General features: G+C 46.2%; 1 protein-coding gene across 2 annotated transcripts; it reads left to right on the forward strand.

Annotated features, from left to right (window-relative positions):
- Positions 1-634: 634 nt before the first annotated feature.
- On the forward strand, positions 635-10241 carry INSIG1 (insulin induced gene 1). Of its 2 annotated transcripts, none has more exons than XM_061349246.1 (6): positions 635-726; positions 1200-1597; positions 3291-3415; positions 4069-4235; positions 4884-4983; positions 7904-10241. In XM_061349246.1, the coding sequence occupies exons 2-6, from the start codon at positions 1216-1218 to the stop codon at positions 7931-7933; spliced, it is 804 nt and encodes a 267-aa protein (XP_061205230.1). In that variant the 5' UTR covers positions 635-726; positions 1200-1215; the 3' UTR covers positions 7934-10241. The 2 variants fall into 2 exon arrangements, with proteins under 2 accessions (XP_061205230.1, XP_061205223.1); XM_061349239.1 differs by lacking the exon at positions 635-726 and adding an exon at positions 733-878.
- The last annotated feature ends 15533 nt before the right edge of the window (positions 10242-25774 follow it).

Genomic DNA, 25774 nt, shown 5'->3' on the forward strand with positions numbered 1-25774 from the left:
AGCACAGGCAACAGGACGCTGGGACCTGCCGGGCACCCCATGGCTGGTGCTGATGCAGTGTCTGATGCAGCACCATCTTCTTAGCACAGCCACGGGTTTGACAGGATCTCTTTACACCACCATTTTAGAATTACAACAGTCAGGATCACCAACCCCTTCATCTTGCAGAGACGCCACAGCAGACGCTTTCACCCTTCCTCATGACTAACTGCCATCTCCCTAGGGGACAAGCCACCATGCCGGGCTATAGAGGCCACCATCACCATCCCTGTCACCACCACCACCACCACCCCCGGGTGCTGCTCGCCCCGGGCTCTCCTCAGGGTTCCCCCTCACGGAGCGGTTACAACCGGGGAGCCCTGAGGGCGCCCCGCGCACTCCCGCCCCGCCCGCCATTGGCCGCGGTCCGGGGCGGGGAGGACGGAGATGGGGGGGGAATACACACACACGACCCGGCCCGGCGGCGCCGCGCGGTCCTGCCGCCGTCAGCCGCGGTGCGGGCGGGAGCGGCGGGGGGGAAGGCGGGTGGTGTGTCCCGCACGTCATATCAGCCGCCCGGCCCGGATTGGCTGCAGCGTCTCACCCGACTGGCCGCGGGCGCCCGGGCTGGCGCGGCGGCTCCCGCGCTCGACACTCGCGGCCGGCCCCGCCCCGCCCGGCGCGGCCCGGCCCGAGGGGAGGGGTGGCGGAGCGGAGCGGCGGGCCCGGCGCTGCCTCCGGCCGCGGGTAGGTCGGCGGCGGGTAACGTGACACGCGTGGCTGGAGGCTTATAAACCTTACACGGGCCGCGGGTTGGCGAGCCGGGAAGGAGGCAGGAGAGTGGCGGCTTTTCGCCGTCCTCACACGGGCTGAGGCGGCGGCGGGCGCAGCCCCCTGAGGTGAGAGGGCGGGGAGGTCCGCGTCCCCCGTGCCGGGTATACGCCGGGATGCGAACCCCCTCTCCGAGGGAGAGGGTACAGCGCTGGTCTGACGGGAGCGGCGGGTCCTTGCTGGGGCTCCGCGGCTGACAGGCCGAGGCAGCGCGGCCCGTGGCCCCCGAATCACCTCGTTCGTGCCAGCCTCCTGCCTCCCCCGGGCCGCCGGCTCCAAACCGTTTGCCCGGTGCCTTTGGAGCCCTGGCGGAGAGGGTGGTGTGTGTGAGGGGTCGGGCCGTCCCGCGTTGGGTGTTTTGACAGCCTGTCCCTGCGCGTGTGTTTCAGGACTGCGGTGAAGCCGATGCCCAGGTTGGAGAACGGCGGCTGGAGCTGTCCCTGCGCGGCCCGGGGAAGGCACAGAGCCCAGCCGGGGGACACGGCAGCGGGACTGGCCGCCAAGGCGGGCGGGATGCTGAGCTCCTCCGGCTCAAGCCCCTCGCTGACGCTGGTGGGTACCGGAGCGCGCAGCCCCAGCACCGCCACCAGCACCACCAGCAGCACTTTGAACTGGAGTCAGCACCTGGTGCAGAGGAGCGTGGTCCTCTTCGTTGTCGGTGCTTTCATGGCCCTGGTGCTGAACTTGCTGCAGATACAGCGAAATGTGACTCTCTTCCCCGACGAAGTGATTTCCACTCTCTTCTCTTCCGCCTGGTGGGTGCCGCCGTGCTGTGGAACAGCAGCAGGTGAGTCCCTGACCTCCACGCGTGATTTAGCTTGGTTTCCTCCCGCCCCATCCTCCCGTGGTGAGGAGAGGTGATGGGGCTCAATGTGTGACCTTCGTGAGCCCTTCCATCGCACAGCGAGTGATGCAGACTGTGCCTTTGGGAAGGACGCGTGCCCACGCCAGCTTTATCCACCTGCGTGGATAACAGCTGGCGTTTCCCGCGTGTCTGAAGGCTCTTTCCGAGCCGGAGCACTCTGTATGTGTGTGAGGTGACGTTTTTCCTGCAGCGTGAGCCGCTCCCCACGCACCTAACACCTTGTTCCCGCAGGCACAGCGGGCTTTACCCGCTCTTCCTCCCCATCCCTTCAGCCTCACGGCGGGCACGGGTGGGCGCGGCGGGGCCGCGTGTCTCCGCCCCTCGCCGGCCATTGGCTGATGGCGAACTGGTGAGTGGCGGGAGGCGCTCGCCATTGGCTGGCGGCGGGAACTGGCCACGGGCTGGGTCGAAAACAAGGAAGTCACGTGCGGCGGCGTTGCCCCCTCACCACCAGCGCCCGTGTCAATACGGTGATATGGCATGTGTTAATTGAACCTCGTTACAAGGAAGCGTGGATGGTAAACCATAACCTCGAATGATAAACTGCATAGTAGATAGGTTGCCGTGGTTTATGCTCCAAAGTTCTTGTAGTGCTGTCACAGTTGGATTGAACTTTGGCATTTAGCTGTCACCTTACGGTGAAAGTTCTTTAATCAGAAAGATTAAACTGTTCCAGAACCAAATCACATATCTGTCTTGGAACAGTTCTTCATGTAGCCTTCTGAGTATAAAAGTTCTCCTTAGGTGTTTAAGGGGGATGGGAGAAAGAGGGTAGGAAAGGACACACAGACACACACAGATGTTACAGATAGTTAAAGCAGCATGTCTAGTGTTGGAGTTGGTGACAACACCTGGAGTCACAAGGCTTAAAAAAGTGAAACTCATCTAGTGTTTGTGCTAGCAACTGAGCTAACACTAGCCTGCGTTTTTCTTCTGCAACCAATCTGCAGACTGATAAGGCTAAGGAAATGCTATATGAGGATAAAATCATTGTGTGGTTAATAGTACGAGTAGTTATTTTTCCCTGACATAAGGAAGACTGATGGCAGGTGTTTCTCCATGTTCAGCTCTGCTTGTTTGGTATCTAAATTAGCCTCTGAGTTGGCTGGGAGCACAGGCTGACTTACAGCCCAGCAGAAGGAGAGAAAGCAGCGCTGCCAAGAGACTTCTGCGTCCAGGCAAATATTTAATTCTGAGCCTGATTCACAGCTAATGAGTCAAGTTCATAAAACTGTCTGCCCTGCAAGTGAGCAATAAACACATATTCCATTCCTAGCTGTAATTAAGCTTTTGTTACATCTTGTTATTTATTGGTACAAGCATCTCCTCAGGATGTCAAATGATACATGCTTATGAGAGAAAAGGACCTTGAAGTCAGATGCCTGACATTGCAGTATATATCTCTGCTTTAAAAGTTCTAACAGAATATTGCTTCTCGGGGTAGATTTCTTTCCTAAAGTAAGGGGGAAATGATTGTCTCTTCTTCATCAGACTTACAGTAACGTGATAAGCACCTCACTACTTTGTCAAGCACTTATTTGCCAAACTAATCTTTAATAATAATGAAGTAATCATTGTATAAGAGTTAGTACAAGTAGTGTTACTTCTTTTGCAGCTGTCGTTGGCCTGCTGTATCCCTGCATTGACAGCCACCTGGGGGAACCACACAAATTCAAGAGAGAGTGGGCCAGCGTAATGCGATGTATAGCAGTTTTCGTTGGCATTAACCATGCAAGTGCTGTATCCTTGAACTAGTCTATGTTGTTGCTCCATGTACTTAGTTTGTTGTCATGAAAACAGTCTCTCCCATTCACATCTGGGAGAATTACAAAGGTAAGAATGGTGCCACTGGCAGAGAGGTGTACTTCTGAGAGACCTGCAGTACACTGTAGGATGGATAACACAGTTCACTTAAAAGTATCTGGAACAGGGGAGGGATAGACATCATAGTATGTCTGATTTAACTGCAAGTATAAGTTACTTTAATCAATATGTTGTCTGCGTCTAATAGTTAACAAAATTAACTGGCGACATACACTGAAATTGTCAGTAAGAGTGTTCTTTGTGTGAGATAATGATGGTTTGAGCAGAAAACCTAAATCAGTGAGGATAACTGGGTCACTTGAGATAAAAGTCCATAAAAGTTAGATATATTGCAATATAGCATATTCTTTAGATTCTCAATGTGATAAAAAATGTTGGTTTTGAACTCACTTTCCAGTCAAAGTCAACAAGTGCTATGATTGCTCTGGAGGTCTAACAAACAGGTCCTTAACATATCGTATTTGGAGACGTAGAACCATGCTCACTTTCAGCTTGAATTCTCCCTTGTTCAGTTTCAGCAGCAGTGTGACTGCAGACTTAAAAGGATTATCCTTAACATCCTTCTCCAGAAACTAGATTTTGCAAACAACGTCCAGCTGTCCCTGACTCTAGCAGCCTTATCACTGGGTCTTTGGTGGACATTTGATCGTTCAAGAAGTGGTCTCGGGCTTGGAATTACAATAGCCTTTGTAGCAACTCTGATAACCCAGTTTCTTGTATATAATGGTGTTTATCAGTAAGTTATGCTTTTAAAATACTAGTTCAACTATCATGTAATGACTGAAAACAGGGATGCACAGGCACTGGAAGTTAGTGATTAACACATATAGCATGTTCTTAGACATTTTGTTTGTCCAGGCAGCTAATTGTCCAGCTGCTCCAGGTGATCAGATTGGGAACTGGGGGTAGAAGGTGGGGAGTAGACAAATTGGGATGTATGTTGAAATGGTAACAGTTCAGCAAATTGAACTTCTGTTGGCTTGGTGTATCACAGAATCATGTCATAGAATGGTTTAGGTTGGAAGGGACCTTAAAGACCATCTAATTCCAACCCCCTTGCCATGGGCAGGGACACCTTCCACTAGACCAGGTTGCTCAAAGCCTCATCCAGCCTAGCCTTAAATACTTAATCTGATTAACTGGCTCTAAGGACAGAAAATTTCCAAACTTTGCTGGCTGGAATATTGGGTTTTAGGAACTTGCTAAGTTAACAGACTTAATTTGGTCTCCCTATTCCTTCTCCTATGATACTGTTGTTTGGGGTTTGTTGTTTGTTTGTTTTTTTTTTTCTGGGCCTGGGGAGAGAATTCTCTTATTATCATGTTAATAATATGTAAACTGATGATAATAACTTGTTTATAACTTGTTTCCTTTTCTTAACTAGGTATACATCCCCAGATTTTCTTTACATTCGTTCTTGGCTTCCATGTATATTTTTCTCAGGAGGTGTGACTGTAGGAAACATAGGACGCCAACTGGCTATGGTAATTACTCTATAATTAGCATTTCCTTTAACAATCCAAATACCTTCTATTGTTGTTAGTCCAAGAACAAACTATAGCTTTAAGGGTATGACTCAACAAATTGGCAGAGATGAAAAGATGTCTTCCCAAGAGTTGAATTGTAAGTGTCCAACTTGTGTTGCCAGTAGAGTGGGAAATGTCTTAATGTTAGGGTATCTTCTGTACTTAACTTTTTTCCAGCAACAGTCTAAATAAGACTAGAATGAGTACACCGCTTCTGCTGAGAATCTCAATCACTCCTGCTCATCAGTATACATCAGTATTTTGAATTAACATCTAAGGTAGCTAGAAAACCGAGGCACAGATGGGCTTTCTGTAATTACTTATGCAGTAAAGCATTTTTGTTATGTAGGTGAAAGGAAATGTCTGTATATGGCATTAAATTCCACGACTATCAATTATGGTCTTTCTGGTCACTCAAGATGTAGTTCAAGTATCACTCAATATAGTATCACTCAGTATATGGGATAATACAGTATAAAATCCTATCTCATTTGCTAGGTTCTTAAGTAATTTTTTCTTTATAGTATACTTAAAGGTAAACCTGGGTGCATGCTTGCACTTCAGCCTGAGGCTTGGGTGGGAAAAGTGTTCTGACACTAATGCGTAGTAATAATACTGTATTGATTTAACATCTGTCTTCTTTACTACATAAGTCCTTTATCCTGGAAAACATCTTTTAAGTGTTTAACTTCTCTAAGGCTGCTGTGATTTAGGTGCCTTTAATTTTTACAGAAGGAAGAGAATTTGTAGACTTCTGAGTTGCTGAAATACTAGTCTCTGAACTGTTCATTAATGGGGGGAGCTCCTTTTTGGGACTGAACAACAGATGAGCCAAAAGCTAAGTCTAAAGCTAGCAGTCTTTCCTGTAACAGGCTTTCTGTCTCTTCTGCCTAGCCTTGCAAACCCAGTGGATGGATGCTGATGTACTTCTAATGTGGATAGTCTTTAACTTGATGCTGCAGATGGACAGGCTTGCTTACAAGCTGGGCAAGAGAGCCATGTTGCTTGACCACCACTGGCTAACACTGAAGATCAATTTCTTTCGTATTGATTCTCAGTTACACTAAATTAAGAGGAACCTCTTGTAGAAAAGGCTGTTTCAGAGAAGGAAAAAAAAAAAAAAGGAAAAAAAAAGAGCATGGGCAAATCTGCTTCTGTTTTTGAGGATTTTCTTTGGTGCTGACTTGGTACCAAGTTACAGATTTCCTGGGACCTTGGTAACAATCTTAACTTCACAGTCAATTTGGTTTGCTCTGAGGTTCTTTAAAACACAAGCTCACTACTCCCCTTTCAATTCCGAGTGGTGCATAATCTCTGCATGTCTGTTTTTCACAGGACTACATGTATAGGGGTAAAAGAGGGTGTAATTTCTCTTTCTAAACTTGTCACATCAAGTAAAAAAGATACATTAATATACAATTTTATTTAAGCTTTGTTATTGCAAACAGGGTTTCAGAATAAAAATTTAGTTAGTCATATGCTAGGGTTCTGTATTTCACATTGGCATACACAGTACTTCAGTACTGCTCTGCTTCTTATGTTAGACAGCAAAGGAAGTGATCCTTAAAGGGCTAAAATAGATTTAGGCACATAGGATTCTTTTTTTCTTTGACTTCTTTTCACCTAGCATCTCACCTGAACATAATTGAAATCAGACTGACTCCTGCCTGCAACTTCCTTGTCTATCTTGTTATCTTCCTCATAAAGAAAGAGGGAAGTTGGCAAGGCAAAATATTCAATTCTGGTTATCTAGAAACATCTTCTCATGTGGTTTTCATTACCATTACTTAGTCGGGAAAAACTTGGAGAAGCCAAACATTTTCATAGGAACGCTTCTGCAAATTGCTATTAAGCATTCAGTGCTGAAAGTCTAAGAATTCCACTTCTAAAATAGAATGGTAGCATCCAGTCAACTCTGTCTTTCCTCTATAGAGATGACCCAAAAGCATCTGGTTTGTTAGCCATTGTGCATGTGGCAAGAAGATGAAATGTTGCACTTTTTAAACTAAGCCTGAATAAAACTGTTATTTTTGTAGCTGTATTCTCCTGCAGTTCCTGAGCTCTTTGGCTGCATGTGACAATTGCAGATCAAACAGTAGATAATTTCTGGACAGGTCCAGAGTAGGACACAGCACCTGTGGAAGTTACTGTAGTAAAGTTGCCTCACTTCCTCCTCAGCTGCTGTCTAGCTTTTGCAGTTAGAAAAGGAATTAGAAGAAGCAGAATGAGAAGTGTCCCTGTGATATCCATTCCTACCCTGAGAAACATCAGCTGGGAGATGCTTGCTACTTTTCAGTCACTGGATTTCAAGTGATTTTACATGCAGTAACTGCCATCAGCTCTCACTGCTCATTCTGATATCTTAAGTTGTGAGTCAGTGCTGGGTTAAATGGATGGCAACAGTTCATTTTGAGCTGTAACCCTTACTCTCAGTATCTGGCAAACTAGGGTGCTGTTCAAAGCTTAGACCTCAGAAATACTTAGTTTGATACTGCTAGGAGCTGTAGAACTGTGCACACATTCGGTACTTGTAAATGTATTTGCATTTTGATTCTAGAACGAGAACATACAATAATCTTTTTTTTAAAGAAAAGTTGGTTAAATTTCTTACACTGGCATACTCTAGGGTTTCATATTAGAAAAGGGACTTGGGAGGAAATTAGTAAACCTGTCTTATACCAGACTTTGATTGGAAAACAAAGCAACATATGCTTGAAGACAGTTTGAAAGAGGGCTGTTAAAAAACTGAATTAGTGTTCATTTTCAGCCTAAATGAGTTTAGTTGACTATTTAATCTTTGAAAATAGTGCGTAATGTAGTCACTTACCAGAAGGCATTAATATATATCATCTGTTTGATTTCTTTCTTTCATCCATAGGGTATTCCAGAGAAACCACATAATGACTAAGTCTTTGCAGAAGAGAGCATGGTGCCAGTGTGAAAGCAACATTGCGAAGATGTGTTCCTGTTTTAAATTGAAGATTATTTAGAAAAAATAATCTCTTATGGGCTCACTGCACAAATGACTTGTGGAAAAAAATATTAATCCACTCTTAGAATAGCCAAGTGAAATTAACTGCTTATCTTGAAATCTTACCCTGATTTACCACATAAGCGTTTGCATATGGCTGTTCTCTGGAAGAGTTTAACACCAAGTTGCATACAACTGCTCAGGCTAAGTGGCAGTTTTCCAAGTATTAGGTTCCAATGTAAGTTATTGAATCAGCTGCCGTATTTTAAAGCCTTGAAACTGAAATTTAATTACAAGCTCTTGTATCAGTGCCCAAAGGAAGTAGATCGATGGTGCTTAACAATGATGAAGTATGGTTTAATAGGAATAGTATTTATCAAAATCTTTAAAAAATAGGGTTATTTAAAAATAAGAGTGATCAAAACAGATTAAAGGCATTGCACTAATGCTTTTAGGAGTCTTATGAAGGAATCATGCCCTAACTTGTAATGCTGCATTAAGTTTCTGTCTTTGATGGTGGAGAGGGTTGGAGGGACAAAAAGTCAGAAGTCACTTTAGTTTGGAATTTCTAAACTACTTCCGTACAATAGGTGAATAGTAGACAATCTTGTTCAAACATGAACTATATCAAGACATTCTGGCTGGAAATTTTATTACTTCTCAAGCTTGCAAGTTAGATTTGCAAGAATCGAGTTCTGGCCCCGATTCAGTAAGAAATTTCAGTGTGTGTGAGTATTCTTGCTTAATATTAGACATATGCTTCAGTATCTCACTGAGGTCTCGGATATCTTCAATGTCTGTTGTTACTACAAAATGTACATTGCAGGTCATTGGTTGGCCATTGAGTACTTGCCCCCAAGTCCTTAACATTCATAGTTTTCTCCTAGAGGTGTCCTTGTTCCCCTTTCTGAGTCAGGGTTTTGACTGGAATGATTAGAAATGGAAGCGGGCCTAAAATGTGAGTTAAACTGTATGTGAAGAATAGCGAACAGCTTGTTTTCTCAGTTCAGTTTCTGAAGGAGATCATTACTTGTTTTTTCACAACCCTATTGAATTTGCAATCTGTGATTGCCTTCTTAAAAAAAAAAAAAAAAGAAAAAAGTGCTTATGTCACTACATAAAACATTTGGTGTTTCTTAATACTTAGTTCTGGTGAGCACAACATATTCATTTGATAGCTTAGACCACAGGAGACCTAAGTAGCAAGTATTAGGTCTTAAAGTTGAAGTGCAATGTACAGTAAATCTGAGCCTCATGTTCTCTTCAATATCGATCATTTCTGATGAGAGGTAAAAGAGAAGAGGGTTCTGAGTTCATTTCAATGCTGCATGGAGTCAAATGGAGCAATAATTTATTTAACTAGTAAAGCTAGTTTTGTTGTATCATTCATCGAACCCAAATTTTTAGAAATACTCCAATTTTGTGGTTATGGTTTACTTGTAAACTTTTATGTATTTGCCTTTTTGTATTATGCTTTTTGTGTGTGTGTGTGTGCGCGTGCATTTCCAATCTTACATGGCTTCAGATAAAGTTACAGGCATCAGTCAAAGACTGGCCCATCATAAAGACATTGAGGCCAGGTAGCAGTATTCTGGCTGCTTTCACTTTTCTGAGGGAATGCTGTAACTGCTGCTTGTGCTTTTGGTGTTTTTTTCTGTAGCAGGAAAAGTTTAGCATAAAGTCTATGTTACAGAGCAGACCCCAATTCTAATCTTGCTTTGGTGTAAATCAAGAGTAATTTAATTCATGTAAGATCCTTCCTCAACTGTTTAAAACATAAATAAACACATTTTATAGGACTACTTGAAGAAATCAGATCCTTGGATCAGGACTGGATCAGCTCAGCTGTTTTAAGGAGTATGCTACCTGCTGAGGAAGACAGTTTTGTAACCATCTTGAAACCAATTTCAGAATGTTATAAAACCAGATGTAAGTAAAGATGACAGTGATCTCTATGAATATTTGATTGATAGTGAAGTATTTAAGATTTATTTGTAAAGACTGAAACTAAATCTGTACGTGTTAGACATAATGCAGCCAAAAATGTTCAGTCAAAAAGTTCAGTTTTTGCCAATATTTCTGAGTATCTTAACCAAAGTGATTTAAGTTTGGGAGAGGTGGGGAGGGGAGTGAAGAAAATTTGCACTATTCTGAATTTGAACACATAAATTCTCATTCTTACTGATAAGTTTTCAGCGGTGTGTTTGGTTTTACACTTTTTTTACTATTAAAGTTTTAAGATCAAGTTGTGTTTGCCTTGGGTTCTCTGTGTTCACATTATGCAGGAATCTTTCTTGAAAAGGACAGTTGTTATGGTTGCATAACAAATACTCAGTCATGCATACTCAGAGGTTTAAAAACCTCTAAACTGAACTTGGAGAGATGAGCTTTTAGAGAACCTTCTAGCCTGTGTTACACAGTTGAAGAAAATTGATCTTGCTGTTGTACCAGGAAAGTGATGTAACTTTGTGACTTAAGGTACTGAATCTTACTACTATTATCATCCAACATTCTGAAATTCATAATCTGAAACAAAATATGGAGGCACCAGAGTAAATGTGCAAATTCCTGTTGTGGCTTGGTTACTTACAGTAATGATTTCTGAAGTCCAAAGCATCATAAACAGTACAAACAGTGAGAATGGGTAAGCACAGCTGATGAGGCTAAGCAATTCTAAAACTGTTGCATCATCTGATTTAGGGTAGATAGCATCTTGCGAATTTAGACAAAAAGTCCTCACTTTTACTGCACTAAAATATTTCAGACTTCTAGAAGCTACTGTGTTTGTGGTGGAAGGATGTTCATATGAGTGCAGAGTCTGCAGGCTTAGCTGAAGAAGGTTTCATTAGGAAGTTCTTAACTATTTTATCTTAAATAGCCTGTGTTTGCTTAACTTCTGTGCATGCTCCATGGCAGCGGAGGAGGTGGCTCTTAAAAGCTCCAATCTGAGCATGGTTCACCTCCTTCAGGTACATTGCTTGCCTTGAAACTGCTCAGATTTTCTTGAAAATAATTAAATACATATATATATATTTCATTTATATATATAATACACATAAAATATATATAAATATTTCTTATTAGCACATGCATAAAGAGGATGTGTGTATATATATATATAGAGAGAGAGAGAGACATACACTCTTTTACATGCACGCACACACACACACACACACACTTGTGGGATACATCCTGGCCTTTGAGAACTAGGACACAATGGTCTTGTCTTGTGCCAGGACAAGTGTGCACAGTTTCTAAAGAAAAGAAGAGTCTTCCCACCAAGTGTGATGATTTGACCTGTGTGTTATTACTGCAGATTCCTTCAGTAGGTTATTCAGCCTTTGGCTTTAAGCATGGGGATTTGCAGGTGCTAAATTAGCCACAGGAGGGCCCATAGTCTGTTCTCTGAATACAGCTGAACCATATTGAGATGAATAATGAAATTAAGTCTCAATTGCCCTGCTGCACATCAGAGTAGCTCCAAAATACATGAGAACAAAGCATTACATGCTGGACTAATCGAGCAAAGCACACTTTATATTGGAGATCACTGAGGTCCCTATCTTGGAAACCAGTGAGAGGTGGGATGATAAGATTCTTGTAATCCAAGGTTCCAAAAAAGGAAACTACAGATGGTGATTTCTCTGGGATAGTGAAATACTACATAAGTTGCCCCGTGCATAGTTTGGAGTCATCTCCCTGCATCTAACTAAATCTTCTTGTTGTGCAGTGACAATGCTCTGTCTTCGTGGGCTGCCAGTGAATCACATATGCCATAAAATCACAATCCTCATGCCTGTCTGTGTGGTAATGAAGTATGTAGTCTGCTGTGCTTACCTTTTGAAGGCAGAAGTCAAAGTACAGATGATATATTCAACAAACAATGTATTACTGCACAAAAAGTCATAAAGGGTTTTTCTGAAAATTCCTGATCACTTTTACTAATTATCTATGTGCTCACTCACTATAGAATCATAGAATAGTTAGGGTTGGAAAGGACCTTAAGATCATCAAGTTCCAACCCCCCTGCCACAGGCTGGAACACCTCACACTAAACTGTGTCACCCAAGGCTTTGTCCAACCTGGCCTTGAACACCCCCAGAGATGGAGCATTCACAACCTCCCTGGGCAACCCATTCCAGTGCCTCACCACCCTAACAGGAAAGAATTTCTTCTTTATATCCAATCTAAACTTCCCCTGTTTAAGTTTTAAACCATTACCCCTTGTCCTATCACTCCAGTCCCTAATGAAGAGTCCCTCCCCAGCATCCTTATAAGCCCTCTTCAGATACTGGAAGGCTGCTATGAGGTCTCCACGCAGCTCCCTCTTCTCCAGGCTGAACAGCCCCAACTTTCTCAGCCAATCTTCATATGGGAGGTGCTCCAGTCCCCTGATCATTCTCGTGGCCCTCCTCTGGACTTGTTCCAACAGATCCATGTCGTTTTATGTTGAGGACACCAGAACTGCACACAATACTCCAAGTAAGATCTCATGAGAGCAGAGGGGCAGGATCACCTCCTTGGACCTGCTGGTCACGCTTCTCTTGATGCAGCCCAGGATACCCAGGTTGGTTTTCTGGGCTGTGAGTGCACACTGAAGCCAGCTCATGTTCACTTTCTCATCGACCAGCACCCCAAGTCCTTCTCTGCAGGGCTGCTCTGAACCTCTTCTCTGCCCAACATGTAGCTGTGCCTGGGATTGCTCTGACCCAGGTGTAGGACCTTGCACTTGGCATGGTTAAACTTCAGGAGGTTGGCATCAGCCCACCTCACAAGCATATCAAGGTTCCTCCCGATGGCATTCCTTCCCTCCAGCGTATCAACCGAACCACACAGCTTGGTGTCATCGGCAAACTCGCTGAGGGCGCACTCAATCCCACTGTCCATGTCAGCGACGAAGATGTTGAACAAGACCGGTCCCAACACCGATCCCTGAGGGACACCACTCGTTACTGGTCTCCAGCCGAACATTGAGCCATTGACCACAACTCTGTGTGCAGCCATCCAGCCAGTTCTTTATCCACCGAGTCCATCAGTTCCGTAGTCCCATCATAGAAGGCCACCAAATTGGTGAGGCAGGATTTCCCCTTAGTGAAGCCATGCTGGCTGTCACCAAGCACCTTGTTGTTTTTCATGTGCCTTAGCATGCCTTCCAGGAGAATCTGCTCCAAGATTTTGCCAGGCACAGAAGTGAGACTGATTGGTCTGTAATTCCCCAGGTCATCCATTTTCCCCTTCTTGAAACTGGGGGTTATATTTCCCTTTTTCTAGTCGTCATGAACTTCACCTGACTGCCATGACTACCCTCATCTATCTTTTATTTCCCAACCCAGTGTCATCATTTTTTTCTTCCTTCATGCCCCTTCAGTTAAACAACCTCCTCCAAGCTCAACACTGGCTTCATCACCCTTCAGACCTTTGTTACCCCAAAGGTGGCTTGAAGGGCAGCAAAAACCTGTACTGGATCTGTAGTCTGCACACTGCAGTTTCTGGACCTTTTCATTCTCAGGCTTTACTCTCAGGATATATGTCTCCGTTGGCCGGGGGGCCCCCCCCCCCCCCCCCCCCTTTTTCCTGTGTGTTTCTGAAGTTCTTTCCACAATGAAAAAGCCAGCTTGCTTGAAGGACCCACTTTGGTGCCTGGGGGAGCAAGCAGGGAGCTGAGTTGTTTTGCAGGGTCTCTGCCTTGTTCTGACAATTGCATTTCAGAAGGTGAACTGAATGTTTCTGTTAAAGAAACAACCAAAATATCCCAAACTTGTCTCCCCTGAAAGATCAGTCTTTCAGTGCCAGCTACATAGCTGTCATGTCATACTGGAGGCTGCTGTGGTTTCAAACAGCAGCTCTTGGAGATGGGATACTTCAGGCTGTGCGTTAACTCTGAAACCTACAAGCCATCGTTCAGTTTTTAATACCTATTGCACTATTGCTGCTTTATAAAAAACAAGCTACTGTTGAATTTAATGCTAGGTATAATTCGAAGCTGGTGTAACCCAAAAGCAATAAAACTTGCCTGTTATTCCTGATCAGTCGTGGTGTGCAGCTGGAAGAGCAGGGGTGGAGGATCCTTCTGTTGGCTTCTGTGCTGCTGAGCTCTTGCACCAGAACCCTGCAGTTTAGGAGCCTGGGCACTGCGTGGAGCCATGCTGATGGGCTGAGCAACGGGATCTGACTTCTAAAGGAAATTTGCTGCTGATATAAGAGATGGAGTGAGCTGGTGTAGGAAGGAGGTTCAACAGCATCATGCAAGCCTACTCCAGATTTTGCCAGGCAAGGATCAGACAGCGAAGTGTGGAAGTCCCTGTGAAGCTAAGGGAGATGCAGAGCTGTAGCTAAGGAAGAATCACCAGGAATGCATACCCTGGTGACTTACCCAGCATTAGGAAAGTGAACAGGGCAGATATCTAAACTTCAAGGGCTCTCTTGTGCAACAGAGACCTTGTCCAGACAAGCAGAACTTGTTCGCTTCTGTGCAGAGCTCTGCAGCAATGAACTTGTTTGCAGCCTCTGGTTTTAAACATTTTTCCTTTCTCTACTGAAGCACACAAACCATGCAGTCACTGACTAACCCTCATCCTAGAAAGGATTCAAACATGGGTTGTAAGGTGTATATAGGTGAAGTCAGTGGGACTGGAGATGCACTGAGCATCACAACCAGCTCCAGGTCTGGAGTTCTGCTCACAGAAGTGAGCAACAGCCATACCAGAGCTACAGTGACTGTCATGGCTAAGGGCTGGAGGTCATCCTCCTACCAAGGCTCCCTTAGGTCACCTCCTAAGCACCTTGCTTAAGGCTATTTTGGAACAGGTTGAATAAATCATCAGGAAAAGAGCCACACAGTTACCAGCTGGAAGTGGGAGAATATACTAAAAGTATCTAATAGGATAACCACTCCTGATGATTTTACTCAGAATTTTATCAGATTTCTTCTTTTCATGCAAAGAAAGCACCTGGTATCACCAGAGTAGCTCCTGGTGCCATTGTTTAGTTTTTACTCAATCTTTACTCAAACAGCTTGCAATGCTTCTGGAATGAGAGCCTGACCATAGTATGAATAAGACTTGAAGATACAACTTAGGGACTAGTGATTCTCTTGATGGAACTCAGCTGCAAAATACAGACATGACCACGACTTTAGACACACCGGGAGATTCAAGGCATTCCTATGGGGCTGATAGATTTGGCACAGGAAACACATAGCCTCCAAGAGCAGCACCTGAAGGCTGCACAGACAGGATGTGGAATGTCTCACTTAGAATAATTTAAATTGGAAAAGACCTTTAGGATCATTGAGTCCACCCATAAGCCTAACATTGCCAAGTCCACCACTAAATCGTGTTCCTAAGTGACCCATCTTTTAAACACCTCCAAGAATGGTGACTCAAGCACTGCCCTGGGCAGCCTGTTCCAGTGCTTGACAACCCTTTCTGTGAAGATGTATCTCCTATTATCCAAACTAAACCTCCCCTGGCACAACTTGAGTACATTTCCTCTCATCCTAAAACAAGATTACACTGGTTTTGAACCCCATCCTCAATGTCCAGTAATGCATGAACCAAATACAGTCAATGGCATTTAAGCTGAGAAACACCAGGCTTTCAGGACTTTGCGCAACAATCAACATTGGAAGTAGACGCTGAAGCCAACAATGCATGGATATCTCAGCATCATCACACCCACATCTCATGGTCATGAGCATCCTGGAAGATGCAGCCAGGTGAAGGAAGTTTAGATGCAAAGTTGGTAGAACAAGTAGCCTCACACAGGAGCTGGTGAATGAGCCTTTCTCATCAGATCCGCAGTGGGACTTTGGGAAAGAACAGCTGCATTTGCCTGCCTGCTCCTTGGGCATGTTCCACCTGCTTAGTTGAAGGCAGGTCCAAATGAGCCATCTGTTGACCTGGTTGAGGAATCAGAGCTTCCCATTAATTTAAAGATATTTTTACACGTTATTAAAGGCCTAGAAAGAAAGGAGAGGTGGATAAAAAACAACAGTAAGAAGCTTTGCCTTAGAGGCACAGGTAATATCTGTAACAGCTGCTACACCCTATGCCTAAGCTAATTGTTAAATGAGTCACTCTGGCAAAAGAAGCATTAATAAAGGGAAGTGAAGACTGAACATCTGGAAAAAAATATGAAAGGGAAGAACTTTCAAATTTGGAACTCCTTGCTGGGTGGGAGCTGCTTGGGGAGACGGCTCTAATTGCTTGTCTGAGAGAATGAAAAGTGAATCTATTCCCAGTCTGAAATCAGCATCATCATTGTGTATTCCTCTCAGCTCTCCTGTCCCCGTGCCAGAACTGTTACGTGGGGCCCTAACCTGCAAAGACCAAGACACGCTCTTCATCTTTTGCACCTCAGCCAGACAGTGATGCAGGTCCATAAGGGCAGTGGTGCCCACCAGCCTCCTCAGGACCTGGTTCCAAGCTCAGAAGTTGGTTTGCACAGCTGAGCGCAGGATCCTCTATCAAAACAAGGTTATTCCAGTGGCACCTGTGTCTTGTTGCTGGTGGGTGGTTACTGGGACTCATTTTGATATACCTGGGGCTGTCAGACTTCCAGCCTCGGCAAGGAGTTCTGCAGAAAGTGCCCACACCACAGTCCAAGTCAAACTCTTTCCCCAGTTTGAGACCTGAAACCAGGCTGGATGAATCTCAGGAATGTTCTCAGGTCTCATTCAGCTTTGGCAAGGAGAACCAAACTGGAATGCAATGGATCCCTCTGATGGAGGGATGCCAGGATTACAGCACGTACCTGGAGTTGTGCTGCAATGCCTGTACTCTGTGTATGACTGGGCTTAGCTTTTCTGCTCACCGTTTCTCCAGAGAAGTAGCTGATGATTCTTCCACCTTCCTCCCATTTGGTCCTCTTGCTCTTCTGCCATTTTGTGCTTTCTCTCAGTCTCCTCTTTCCTATTCTGTAGAAGAAACCCCTTCACTAAACACCCCTTAACGGTGCTGTACAGCAGGGAGACCTCCACCCTGACTGGGTACCTGTCAGTCTGGCTTTGGCCTTCACACAAATGAGTACACAGGGCACATATCCAGAAAGACACGGTGGGTCTGCAACAAGAACATGATGAAAGCAAGGGAAAGAGGAAGCACTGAACAAGGGTGCTGCAGCAAGATAGGAGTTGCAGTTTTTGTGTTTCAGCAGGAATTACTGACTACAGGCATTCTGATCCACTTTTCTAAACAGAGACTAATGCCGCCCCAAGCCCCAGCTTGTGAGGCATCACAAGTGGCACCTCAGGCTTTTCTGAGCTCATTTCCACCTGCAAAAGGAAGGGGAGAGCTATTCAGTATTTTACTTTTGCATTTTTGAAGGTGAAGATGCCAACCTGAGCACAGGCTTCTCTGATAATGAGTACCCCACTCCTAGGCTCCCTAAATGTCACCGCACTGGTGCCACTGAAGGGAGGACCACATTGGACACCTATTTCTAACTAGCTGAATGCAAAATCTTCAGTAACTGGCAACCCTGATCCACTTCTTCCTGGTTTTCTTCCAGAGTAGGCATGTGTGGGAATCAATTTTGCAGGTGAGGAAATTGGAAGGGTGGAACAGGAGATCTGACATGGGAATGTGTCACAGCAAGTGCCCGTGATGCTGTGCACGGTGCTCAAGAGACATGTCCGGTAACACGAGCAGAGAAGGGCTCGGTGGGGATGTAGCATGTGTGCCAGGGATGGGGATGGAAAGGCAGGGCACCCCGGTGCAGGGAACAGAACACCACTGAAGCAGGGGCAGGGAAGAGGCTGCGGCAAAGCAGGGAGCACGCAGGGGGCTGGGGCCGGGCAGGTGTGCTCCCGAACATCCACGCAAGGATCCTAAAGCGTAATTATGGAATTTTAAAAAACAACTTGACGTTATAATTATAACGGTTCCTGGAGGAGCCGCGTAATTGAATTCTAGGGTGTCTCGCTCTCATTGCAGGCGCTAACAAGAGAATGGCTCAGCTTCCCTCACAGCCTTCCCGGAGCCCTGCAAAGCTCGGGAGACACCCAACAATTCAATTATTGTTTCCCTCTGGAAAGCAGATCATTTTAGACACGCGGCCAGCTCTAATTACAAAGGAGAGGGGGGAAATTTCTCATGTCCAAAAATTATTTGACTCATTAAAAGAATTTACTTTCCACCGGGCCTAAGGAGTTGAAGCTCTGGTGGAAGAGTGGGAAGGAGAGGAAGAGGCAGGGAGGGCAGGGACCTCAGCCCTGCAGCAGCACCCCCAGGAGGCTGTGCTCGGACTGAACCCCTCCAGGTTCCATTTTCCCAGGCAAAGCTGGTTTCCATGTGGAAGGAAAACGGGGGTTTCAACCAGGGCAGGCAGGTTCCATCACGGACCATGAGGCTTTGCCGAAGGTAGAGAGAGCAAAGAGAGCTGTTCCCCTCTTCCGGGTTCAGCAGGAGTCAGGCCAGAGATGGGGTTGAGGGCACTGTCCCTGCTCCCTGCTCCCCCTGGCAGTAAAACCATAAGGTCCTCTACTCAAAAGCTTCATTATGGTGTTGTGGGGTTTTGTCCTCAGATTATTTTTAACTGCTCTTTTGTGGAGAAAGGCGATTTTACGTAGGGGAGGTCCCTTTTCCAATTACCATTAATTAACTCATCTCTAATAGGTTTTTTTATAGCCCTCCATTTCCTGGGGCTGGGCAAAGGCAGCGGGCAGGAGGCTGAGCTGCTGCTTTGCCCCAGGATGGATCAGGCCGCCTCGAACCCCCCGAGACAGCATTTTGAAAAGGTTTAATATATTCTTCTCTATTTATATATATATATTTATAATTAGAGTGTTGCCTTAATAGTCTTGGCAGGGACAATGCTTCTGCCTGGTGTGCCTGACTTGCTCAAGGGGGAAGCAATGCCGGCACAGGGCTCACAACACCACCCCATGCCCCCATCCCCAAATCCACTACTTCCCTCCTTTCCGCTGCAGCAAAATGAATTCCAGCTAAATGTTTATGCTTAATTTGGAATCGAGCACTTGTTAGATAATCCTGTTAGGAGCTTGCAAAAACAAGGGATCCCTTGTATAATCACTAAGCATAATAGGCGTTTTATGTTAAATTATATCTAATAGGCAAGACAAAAAGGGAGATCGGGGAGCGTGAGGAGGAAGAGAAGGAGGAAGAGCACGTGTACCCCAGGGCACAGCCATGCCACCCTCCTCCCATTGCCCGGGAGCGCAGTGGGTCCTGTTTCCCCCCACACCGCACTCTTCACACCCCACCGCACCCCATGCCGCCCCTTTGGGGATGGAGGGGGCAACGCTGCCGGGTGCGGATTTTCCCCGGTGGCAGGCAGAGCGCCGCAAGGGGAAGAGGGAAAGAAACCGCGGCGGGGGGCAGGGAGACCTTAAAGAAAAGCAGCGTCACAGAGAAATAATAAAAATAGAAATAATAAAAAGTAAAAAATAGAAACATTTAATTTAATGTATTAAAAAATAAATTTAAATAAATAAAATAAGGAATCCCCCAGCTGGTCTGGATGATGCCGAGAAATGGGCTCTGAGCAGCACCCCCAGACTGGGGGGCAGACAGAGGCCCCCACCAGCCCGTAGAGGGGCCGTGCCCGCGCAGACGGCCTCGGTGTGGCCGAGGACGCGGGGCACGGGTGCGCACCCTGGGCCCGTGCTCCGCGGGGATCGGGTGACAAAGACCCTTTTGTCTGACTGTAGGGCCACCGGATCCTGTTTCTGAGGTTTATTGGTTGTAACATCTGAGTGACATAGAGTAAGGTAAAATAGAGTAAGGTAAAATAGAATAAGGTAAAATATAAGATATAAAATAAAATAAAATAAAAAATAGCAGACTGGAACGTGCAATTCTCCGCAACTTTTTCCCTTCTTAAAATTATACTTTCATTAAACCATCCCCTAAAATGTGACAGTGTTTAAACACCGGAGTTATTGTAAATACGTTTAATCAAACAGACACTTGAGGAAGTCTGCCTCCATAAACACGCAATCTTGTCCTTTAAACATGTCCGTAATCAGAAAATCTAATTAAAAGCTAATAGGAGCCCCGCGCGGTGTTAACGTTGCGCAGCCGCGGGCGGGCCCGTCCCAGGTTTTCCATCCGCGGCGGCGGATCCCGCCCGCCCGCCCGGATTTCAGATATGGTGTGGCAGGGCGAGAAGCGAATGTTGTTTTAGCCGGGCAGCGATAATAACAAAGCCGTTTGTGCAAGCACATTAGAGCGGCGGGAATCCCGCCTGGTAGTTAAAATTTTTGAGCCAGAAAATTAAAAACAAATATTTAACTTCGTAATTTTGAACCCCTGGCTGCTGCCGCCGCTCAACTTTCCGCATGCATATGCAAGGAGTGAAGCCGAGGAAAATGGGTTTAATGCCGTTTAAAAGAAATTAACAAAGTTTGGACAGACCCCTCGCCGAGGCGCGGAGGGACCGCGCTGCGCTCAGCTGGGCTGCAGGAACGAGGTCGGAGGGTGGCGAGACCTTGGCAGCACCGCCGGTGCGGAGGGCAGCGGAAAAACCCGCCTTTCCCACGGCTGGAAGGCCCGCGGAGCCGCCGCGATGGTTCCGCGGGCGCCCCGAGGCCGGGTCTCCGTGCCCGCTCAGAGAGCCGTGGTGCTCCGCCACCCGCGGCTGGGGGGGGGAGGAGATGTGTGAGAGTACGCGGGGACCGAGGGCCCCGCACAGCCCCGCGGAGTGCTGGGCAGGGGGGGGAGGCGGTGCTGAACGTGATCCTGGCTGAGCAAGGGGGAGTGGGAATGGGGCTGAGGGGGGTGAAGGGGAAGGGGAAGAGGAAGAGAAAAGGGAAGGGAAGGGGAAAAGAAGGGGAAAGGAAGGGAAGCAGAAAGGAAGGGAAAAAATAAAGGGGAAGGGGAAAGGGAAAAGGAAAGGGAAAGAGAAAGGGAAAAGGAAAGGGAAAGGGAACGAGGAAAGGGGAAAAGAAACAGAAAGGGAAAGAGGAAAGGGAAAGTGAAAAGGAAAGGGAAAGGGGAAGAGGAAAGGGAAAAGGAAAGGGAAAGGGAAAGAGGAAAGGGAAAGTGAAAGGGAAAGTGAAAAGGAAAGGGAAAGGAAAAGGGAAGGGAAAGAGGAAAGTGAAAAGGAAAGGGAAAGAGAAAAGGAAAACGGGAAGAGGACAGGGAAGGGAAGGAAATGAAAGGAAAAAATAAAATCTATCAGAAAAACCAAACCAGTTGAAAGAGAGAAGGAAAAAGAAGCAGCAGCCAGGTTAGCCAGATAGGTTGGGATCCCACCTGGGCACCTGGAATCTCCACACACACACGAATTCACTCCCATTTATCCTTCTTTCCTCTTTCCTGTTTTTCCCTACCATCACTTTGCCAACCCAGCATAATTTCTCGGTACAATTCAATTTTAACGACATCAGGATGCACCGGGTCCTCCTGCAGCAGGACAGGACATTTGCCGGGGCAGTTGGCAATTGCAGGTTTTGGGGAGAATCTGGGAGCAACCAAGTGCCATTTCCTTGGCTCGCTGGGGAAGTTTGTGGAAGTTATTTTTATTGATGTGCTCCTGGAAGATTGCTTTGGCAGCTGCAATTTCCGTGTGACACAGCCAGCCTCCCCTCCGAAAATCCCCGGGGAAGGAAAAATAAAGGGAAAAAAAAAAAAACGGAAAGAAAAGATAAAGAAAAAATAATAAATAATACCAAAAAAAAAGGGAAGCCCTGACGTTTATCCCCAGCTCCTGCCGCCGCTCAGTAGCGTTTAATTACAAAACTCAGCTGCAGCGCCAGCCTGTATCGGTCAATAGGAACCTTTCTCAAAATCTTGTCAGCCTGCAATGAGAAACAGATTTAATGGAGGCAACCGCATACCTCCTGGTCTGCCAGCTGAAACTGAGACTATGCAAAAGAGGATAGGAATGCCAAATAAGCCACCGCATTCCCTTCCTAGCAACCAACTCTCACATTTATTGCCTTTTTTTCCTTGCTTTTTTTTTTGTTTCCCTTTCCTGCCATTCCAAGCCTGTCTGTGAGGAATTGGGCAGGATCTTCCTTACTTTCACAAGATGCGTTGGGAAGAGAGAAACAAGTTTTGCCCGGGAGTGTTGTTTGTGTCGGTTTGGCTGATTTTGTTGGGTGGGTTTTTGGGGCAAAGAGTCCGTGGGGGTTGCAGACGGCCAGTGTCGTTCTCCCTCCCCCGTCCCCTCCGCGGTTCCCTCCGGTCCTCTCCCCGGTCTCCCCCGCCCTTCCAGTCCCTGCTGTCCTTGCAGTGAGGGGACGCCAGGGGGCAAGAGGCGTTCAGAAAGGCTGCCTCCATCTCTCTCTCCTCCATCCCTCCTTCTCTCCATCCCTCCATACTTCCATCCCCCCCTTCCTACCGTCCCTCCATCCCTTCATCTCGCAGGGGTATTGGCATCTCAAACAGCAAAACTCGTATTTCTTCTTAAAAACCAAAAGAAAAATACCCGCAGAGCAGTATAAATTTCCAGTCCCCCCAGCCTTATCTATGCATGCACCTCTTGGGCACGGCAACGTGCTGCCTTGCACACAGCACAACCAGGCGGAAACGATACCGAGGAGCCTTGTAAAGAATAGCATAGTTTATTTAAGCCAGCCATTAATCCTACTTACCTTGCTGCTATTTGGACCTAATCCTATTTCCTCCATGCATCATAAGGACAGTGAAATGACACACTTCTATTCTCCTGGCGGAGGCTGGCCAGGAGGAGCGCATCGCCAGTGTCTGGGCTGCTGCCGGAGCTGGAGGAGCGGGATGCGCTCCATGGGCAGTGGCAGCCTCCAAAGGAAATCAGTCAAGGGAAACTTCGCCAGAGACAAAAAACCACATTCAATTTCCTGAATACTGCTTTCCTCCCGGAATTATTTGTTTTGGCAGTTGCACATTCAGTAAATGAAATATTCCATCAACTGACCTCCTCGCCAGCTCGTAGGATTTTTTCAGGAATCCCCTATTTTTATTTTAAATTTTATTCCTTAAACAAACTATGGGGAAGGTTCCATATCCCAGCTTTTCTTGGCAACTGGTGTATTACATGGCTTACGAATTTTGCAGACAACGAACCCCAGTGTGGATGAAATGGACAGTACACGCATATATATGCCATTTCCCGGGCAATTAGACATTAAGGCAAAGTATCACTGATTCTTTCATCTTTTTCACATCTTTTCCTTTTGCAGACTTTGTCCCAAATGCTGAGATTTGGGATGTGAAGTTAATGCCAGAGATTTTGCTGCAGAGACAGAAACCTCTTAAAATAATCAGATGGCAAAATACCAGGCTCACCCCCGAGAGCAGCATTTGTAATGCTCCTGCCTGGCATTTTATTCCCTTCTTTATCTCCCCATATCACACAAATCCATACACTGTGTATCATTTCTCTTTGAAATGCCATGAACTTGCTGGTTTAAATCTAACCAGCTTTCTTTTTTTTCCCGTCCTTCCTTCCTTCCTTCTCTCTTTCCTTCCTTCCTTCCTTCCTTCCTTCCTTCCCTCCTTCCCCTTTTTCTCTCTCTCTTTCTCTCTCTCTCTTTCTCTCTCTCTTACTGTCTTTCTCTCTTTCTTTCTCCCTTTTTTTTAGCTAAAAAAAAAATGGAGACTGTTAAATGGCCCCGGGTTGAGCTTTTCTGCATGTTCACTAAGCGTAAAAGCTTTATTGAGCAAACCAGCTCTGTCTGACCCCTGCCAGACAAAAGGCAACTTCCATTTTCCTCTGCAGGCAGAGGAGGACACAGAGGGGATGTACAGTAGGGCCTGGGGTGCTCCAAGGCAGTGGTGGGATGCCTTGTCACCCAACCAGGGCCCTTATGGTGCTGCTCCTGGTCATTTTGGAGATGCTGCTGATGCACTTATTCTCATGCAGGTGGGGGACATGGTGCCAATACAGCCAGGGGAGTGGCAGCCCTGCACACTGGCACCTGCTGGGAGCTTGGCTGCAGCTTTTGGGTAATGCTGTGCTGCACTGAGCAATGCTGCACCCACCCCAGGCAATGCTGCACCTACCCCAAGCAGGGCAGCAACTATTTCCATGGGGTTTACTTACTGAATTTTGAACAAGACAGAGCTGTCTTCTTCTTCTGGAGCTACACACTACTGTGGTGTCAGGAAACAGTGGCCAAGAATTGATGGGAGAAATGGTCAGGGTGATCAGAAATGATCAGAATGGTCTTCTGGGGAACAACATGGGCATGGGGACAACTGGCAGATGAAGGGTTCTGTAGATGCCAATGTCTGGATGTGAGCATTGACATGAACTTGGGTTCTGGGCTGCCCATATAGACTTCTATTCAACCATCAGCTGCTGGTCCAAAAGAGCATTGATGACATCACCATGTGAATGTCCCAGACACACTTCCAGGGGCACCGGTCCCTGCTAACCACTGCCACAGCTTGTGCATTTTGCTCACATGTAGACCCTGACAAGGAGACACAGGACTAAATCCTGCCCAGTGTGTCTGCAGCTTGGACAAATTCTGAGCAATGTTTCCTCCAGCTCCAGCAGCAGCCAGGTAGCAGATGAATTGTATTGATGAGAGCAGTGATCCTCATAAGCAGAGACATGTCTGAAGCACTGTGATGCTGAGAAGTACAAGCAGCTCGTTACTATATCTGCTGGCTCACATCCACTGTGCCACCTTCTCCTGTGTGGGAACAAGCACAGGGACTACCCTTTGCTGGCACTTGGGGCTGAAACAGACTGTTCAGAGGTGGGTGGGATAAACCCACACTTCCCATGAGTTGTGCTTTAGTGAAGTCCATACTATTTCTCCCTAGGGCTTGGCTATATGCAGAGACCCTCCTGTGCTGTGCCCATCCTTATCCCATAGGCAGCACAGCAACACCAACAATGGCATGCAGGTGTATCATGTTCTTGCAGTGCCAAACCACCCATTAATTTCCTATCCTGCTCATAAAATGTTCATTTCCAAAGAGTAAGCTGGAGCTATGCTCAGCTTTGGGCTTGTTGAGCTTTGGGTGGTGGGCACAGGCTGCTCCCCCCCACCAGCAGTATTTTGCATTACTCGTTAAGGGAAGCTGGCATTCAGCTTTGCCCTCAGCAGAGATTTGTAAGCCTGATTATATTCCTAAGCATATGTTTGAAAATGAGAAGCAGCTCTCTGAAGCCAGTGGAATTGCTCTGATTGAAAATCTCAGGTTAAGAGGAGGGAAGCCTGGCTCCAGGTCTGAACTCCCGCTAGTCAGAGCCACAGGCAGCAAGTAAAGCTTTGGGTTTTACCCCCTGCCCCGGGGAAGAAGTTGAACAGAAACCAGAACAAACATCTTTGTCGTGAAAATCCCATAATATCACAGAAGTGTTTGTGCTGGCATTTTTTAAGTGCTTAAATGATGAACCACATTGCTTGGATGTGCCTGGTACCTTTCCCAGGCTGTTCAACATATTCTGGAGGACAATTCTAAGGGGAAAGGGAAGATCATTCAACTCAGGGTGCACACATATTCCCACCAGCAGATGTTTGGTTTTGAGCACTGAAACAAGGCTGAGAAGCAGCAACGAAGGGTTCACATCACCTTACAAGGTTCCACTCTTCAAGTCATTGGGCTCAGCCATCGCAAAAGCAAATTTCTGTTAATAGGAGATGCAGTTTCATTCCCAGAACCAAACATTTCATGAAAGCACATCACTTAATTTGTGACAACACCACTTCCCTGAAGCTACTCATATTTGCCTGCCATAAAACTGTCATAATAAAGCAACGACTCTGACCTGCAAAGCTGAAAGCAGTGGGAGATTTGAAAGACTGGAAAGTCAACTGGGTCCTTTTGTTGCTCCCTGTTAGCAGTAGTGGGAGATGGACACCACAAAACATTG

Source organism: Neopsephotus bourkii, unplaced genomic scaffold (assembly GCF_033783945.1).
Source record: "Neopsephotus bourkii isolate Nb327-2 ecotype Australia unplaced genomic scaffold, CSIRO-AGI_Nbou_v1 NB_53, whole genome shotgun sequence".
Taxonomy (NCBI): Eukaryota; Metazoa; Chordata; class Aves; order Psittaciformes; family Psittacidae; genus Neopsephotus; species Neopsephotus bourkii.

Coding starts and splice junctions, on each gene's coding strand:
- INSIG1 (XM_061349246.1), top strand. CDS start 1,216: ATGCCCAGGTTGGAGAACGGCGGCTGGAGCTGTCCCTGCGCGGCCCGG. Junction 1,598..3,290: donor GTGCTGTGGAACAGCAGCAG/GTGAGTCCCTGA, acceptor CTTCTTTTGCAG/CTGTCGTTGGCCTGCTGTAT. Junction 4,236..4,883: donor GTATATAATGGTGTTTATCA/GTAAGTTATGCT, acceptor TTTCTTAACTAG/GTATACATCCCCAGATTTTC.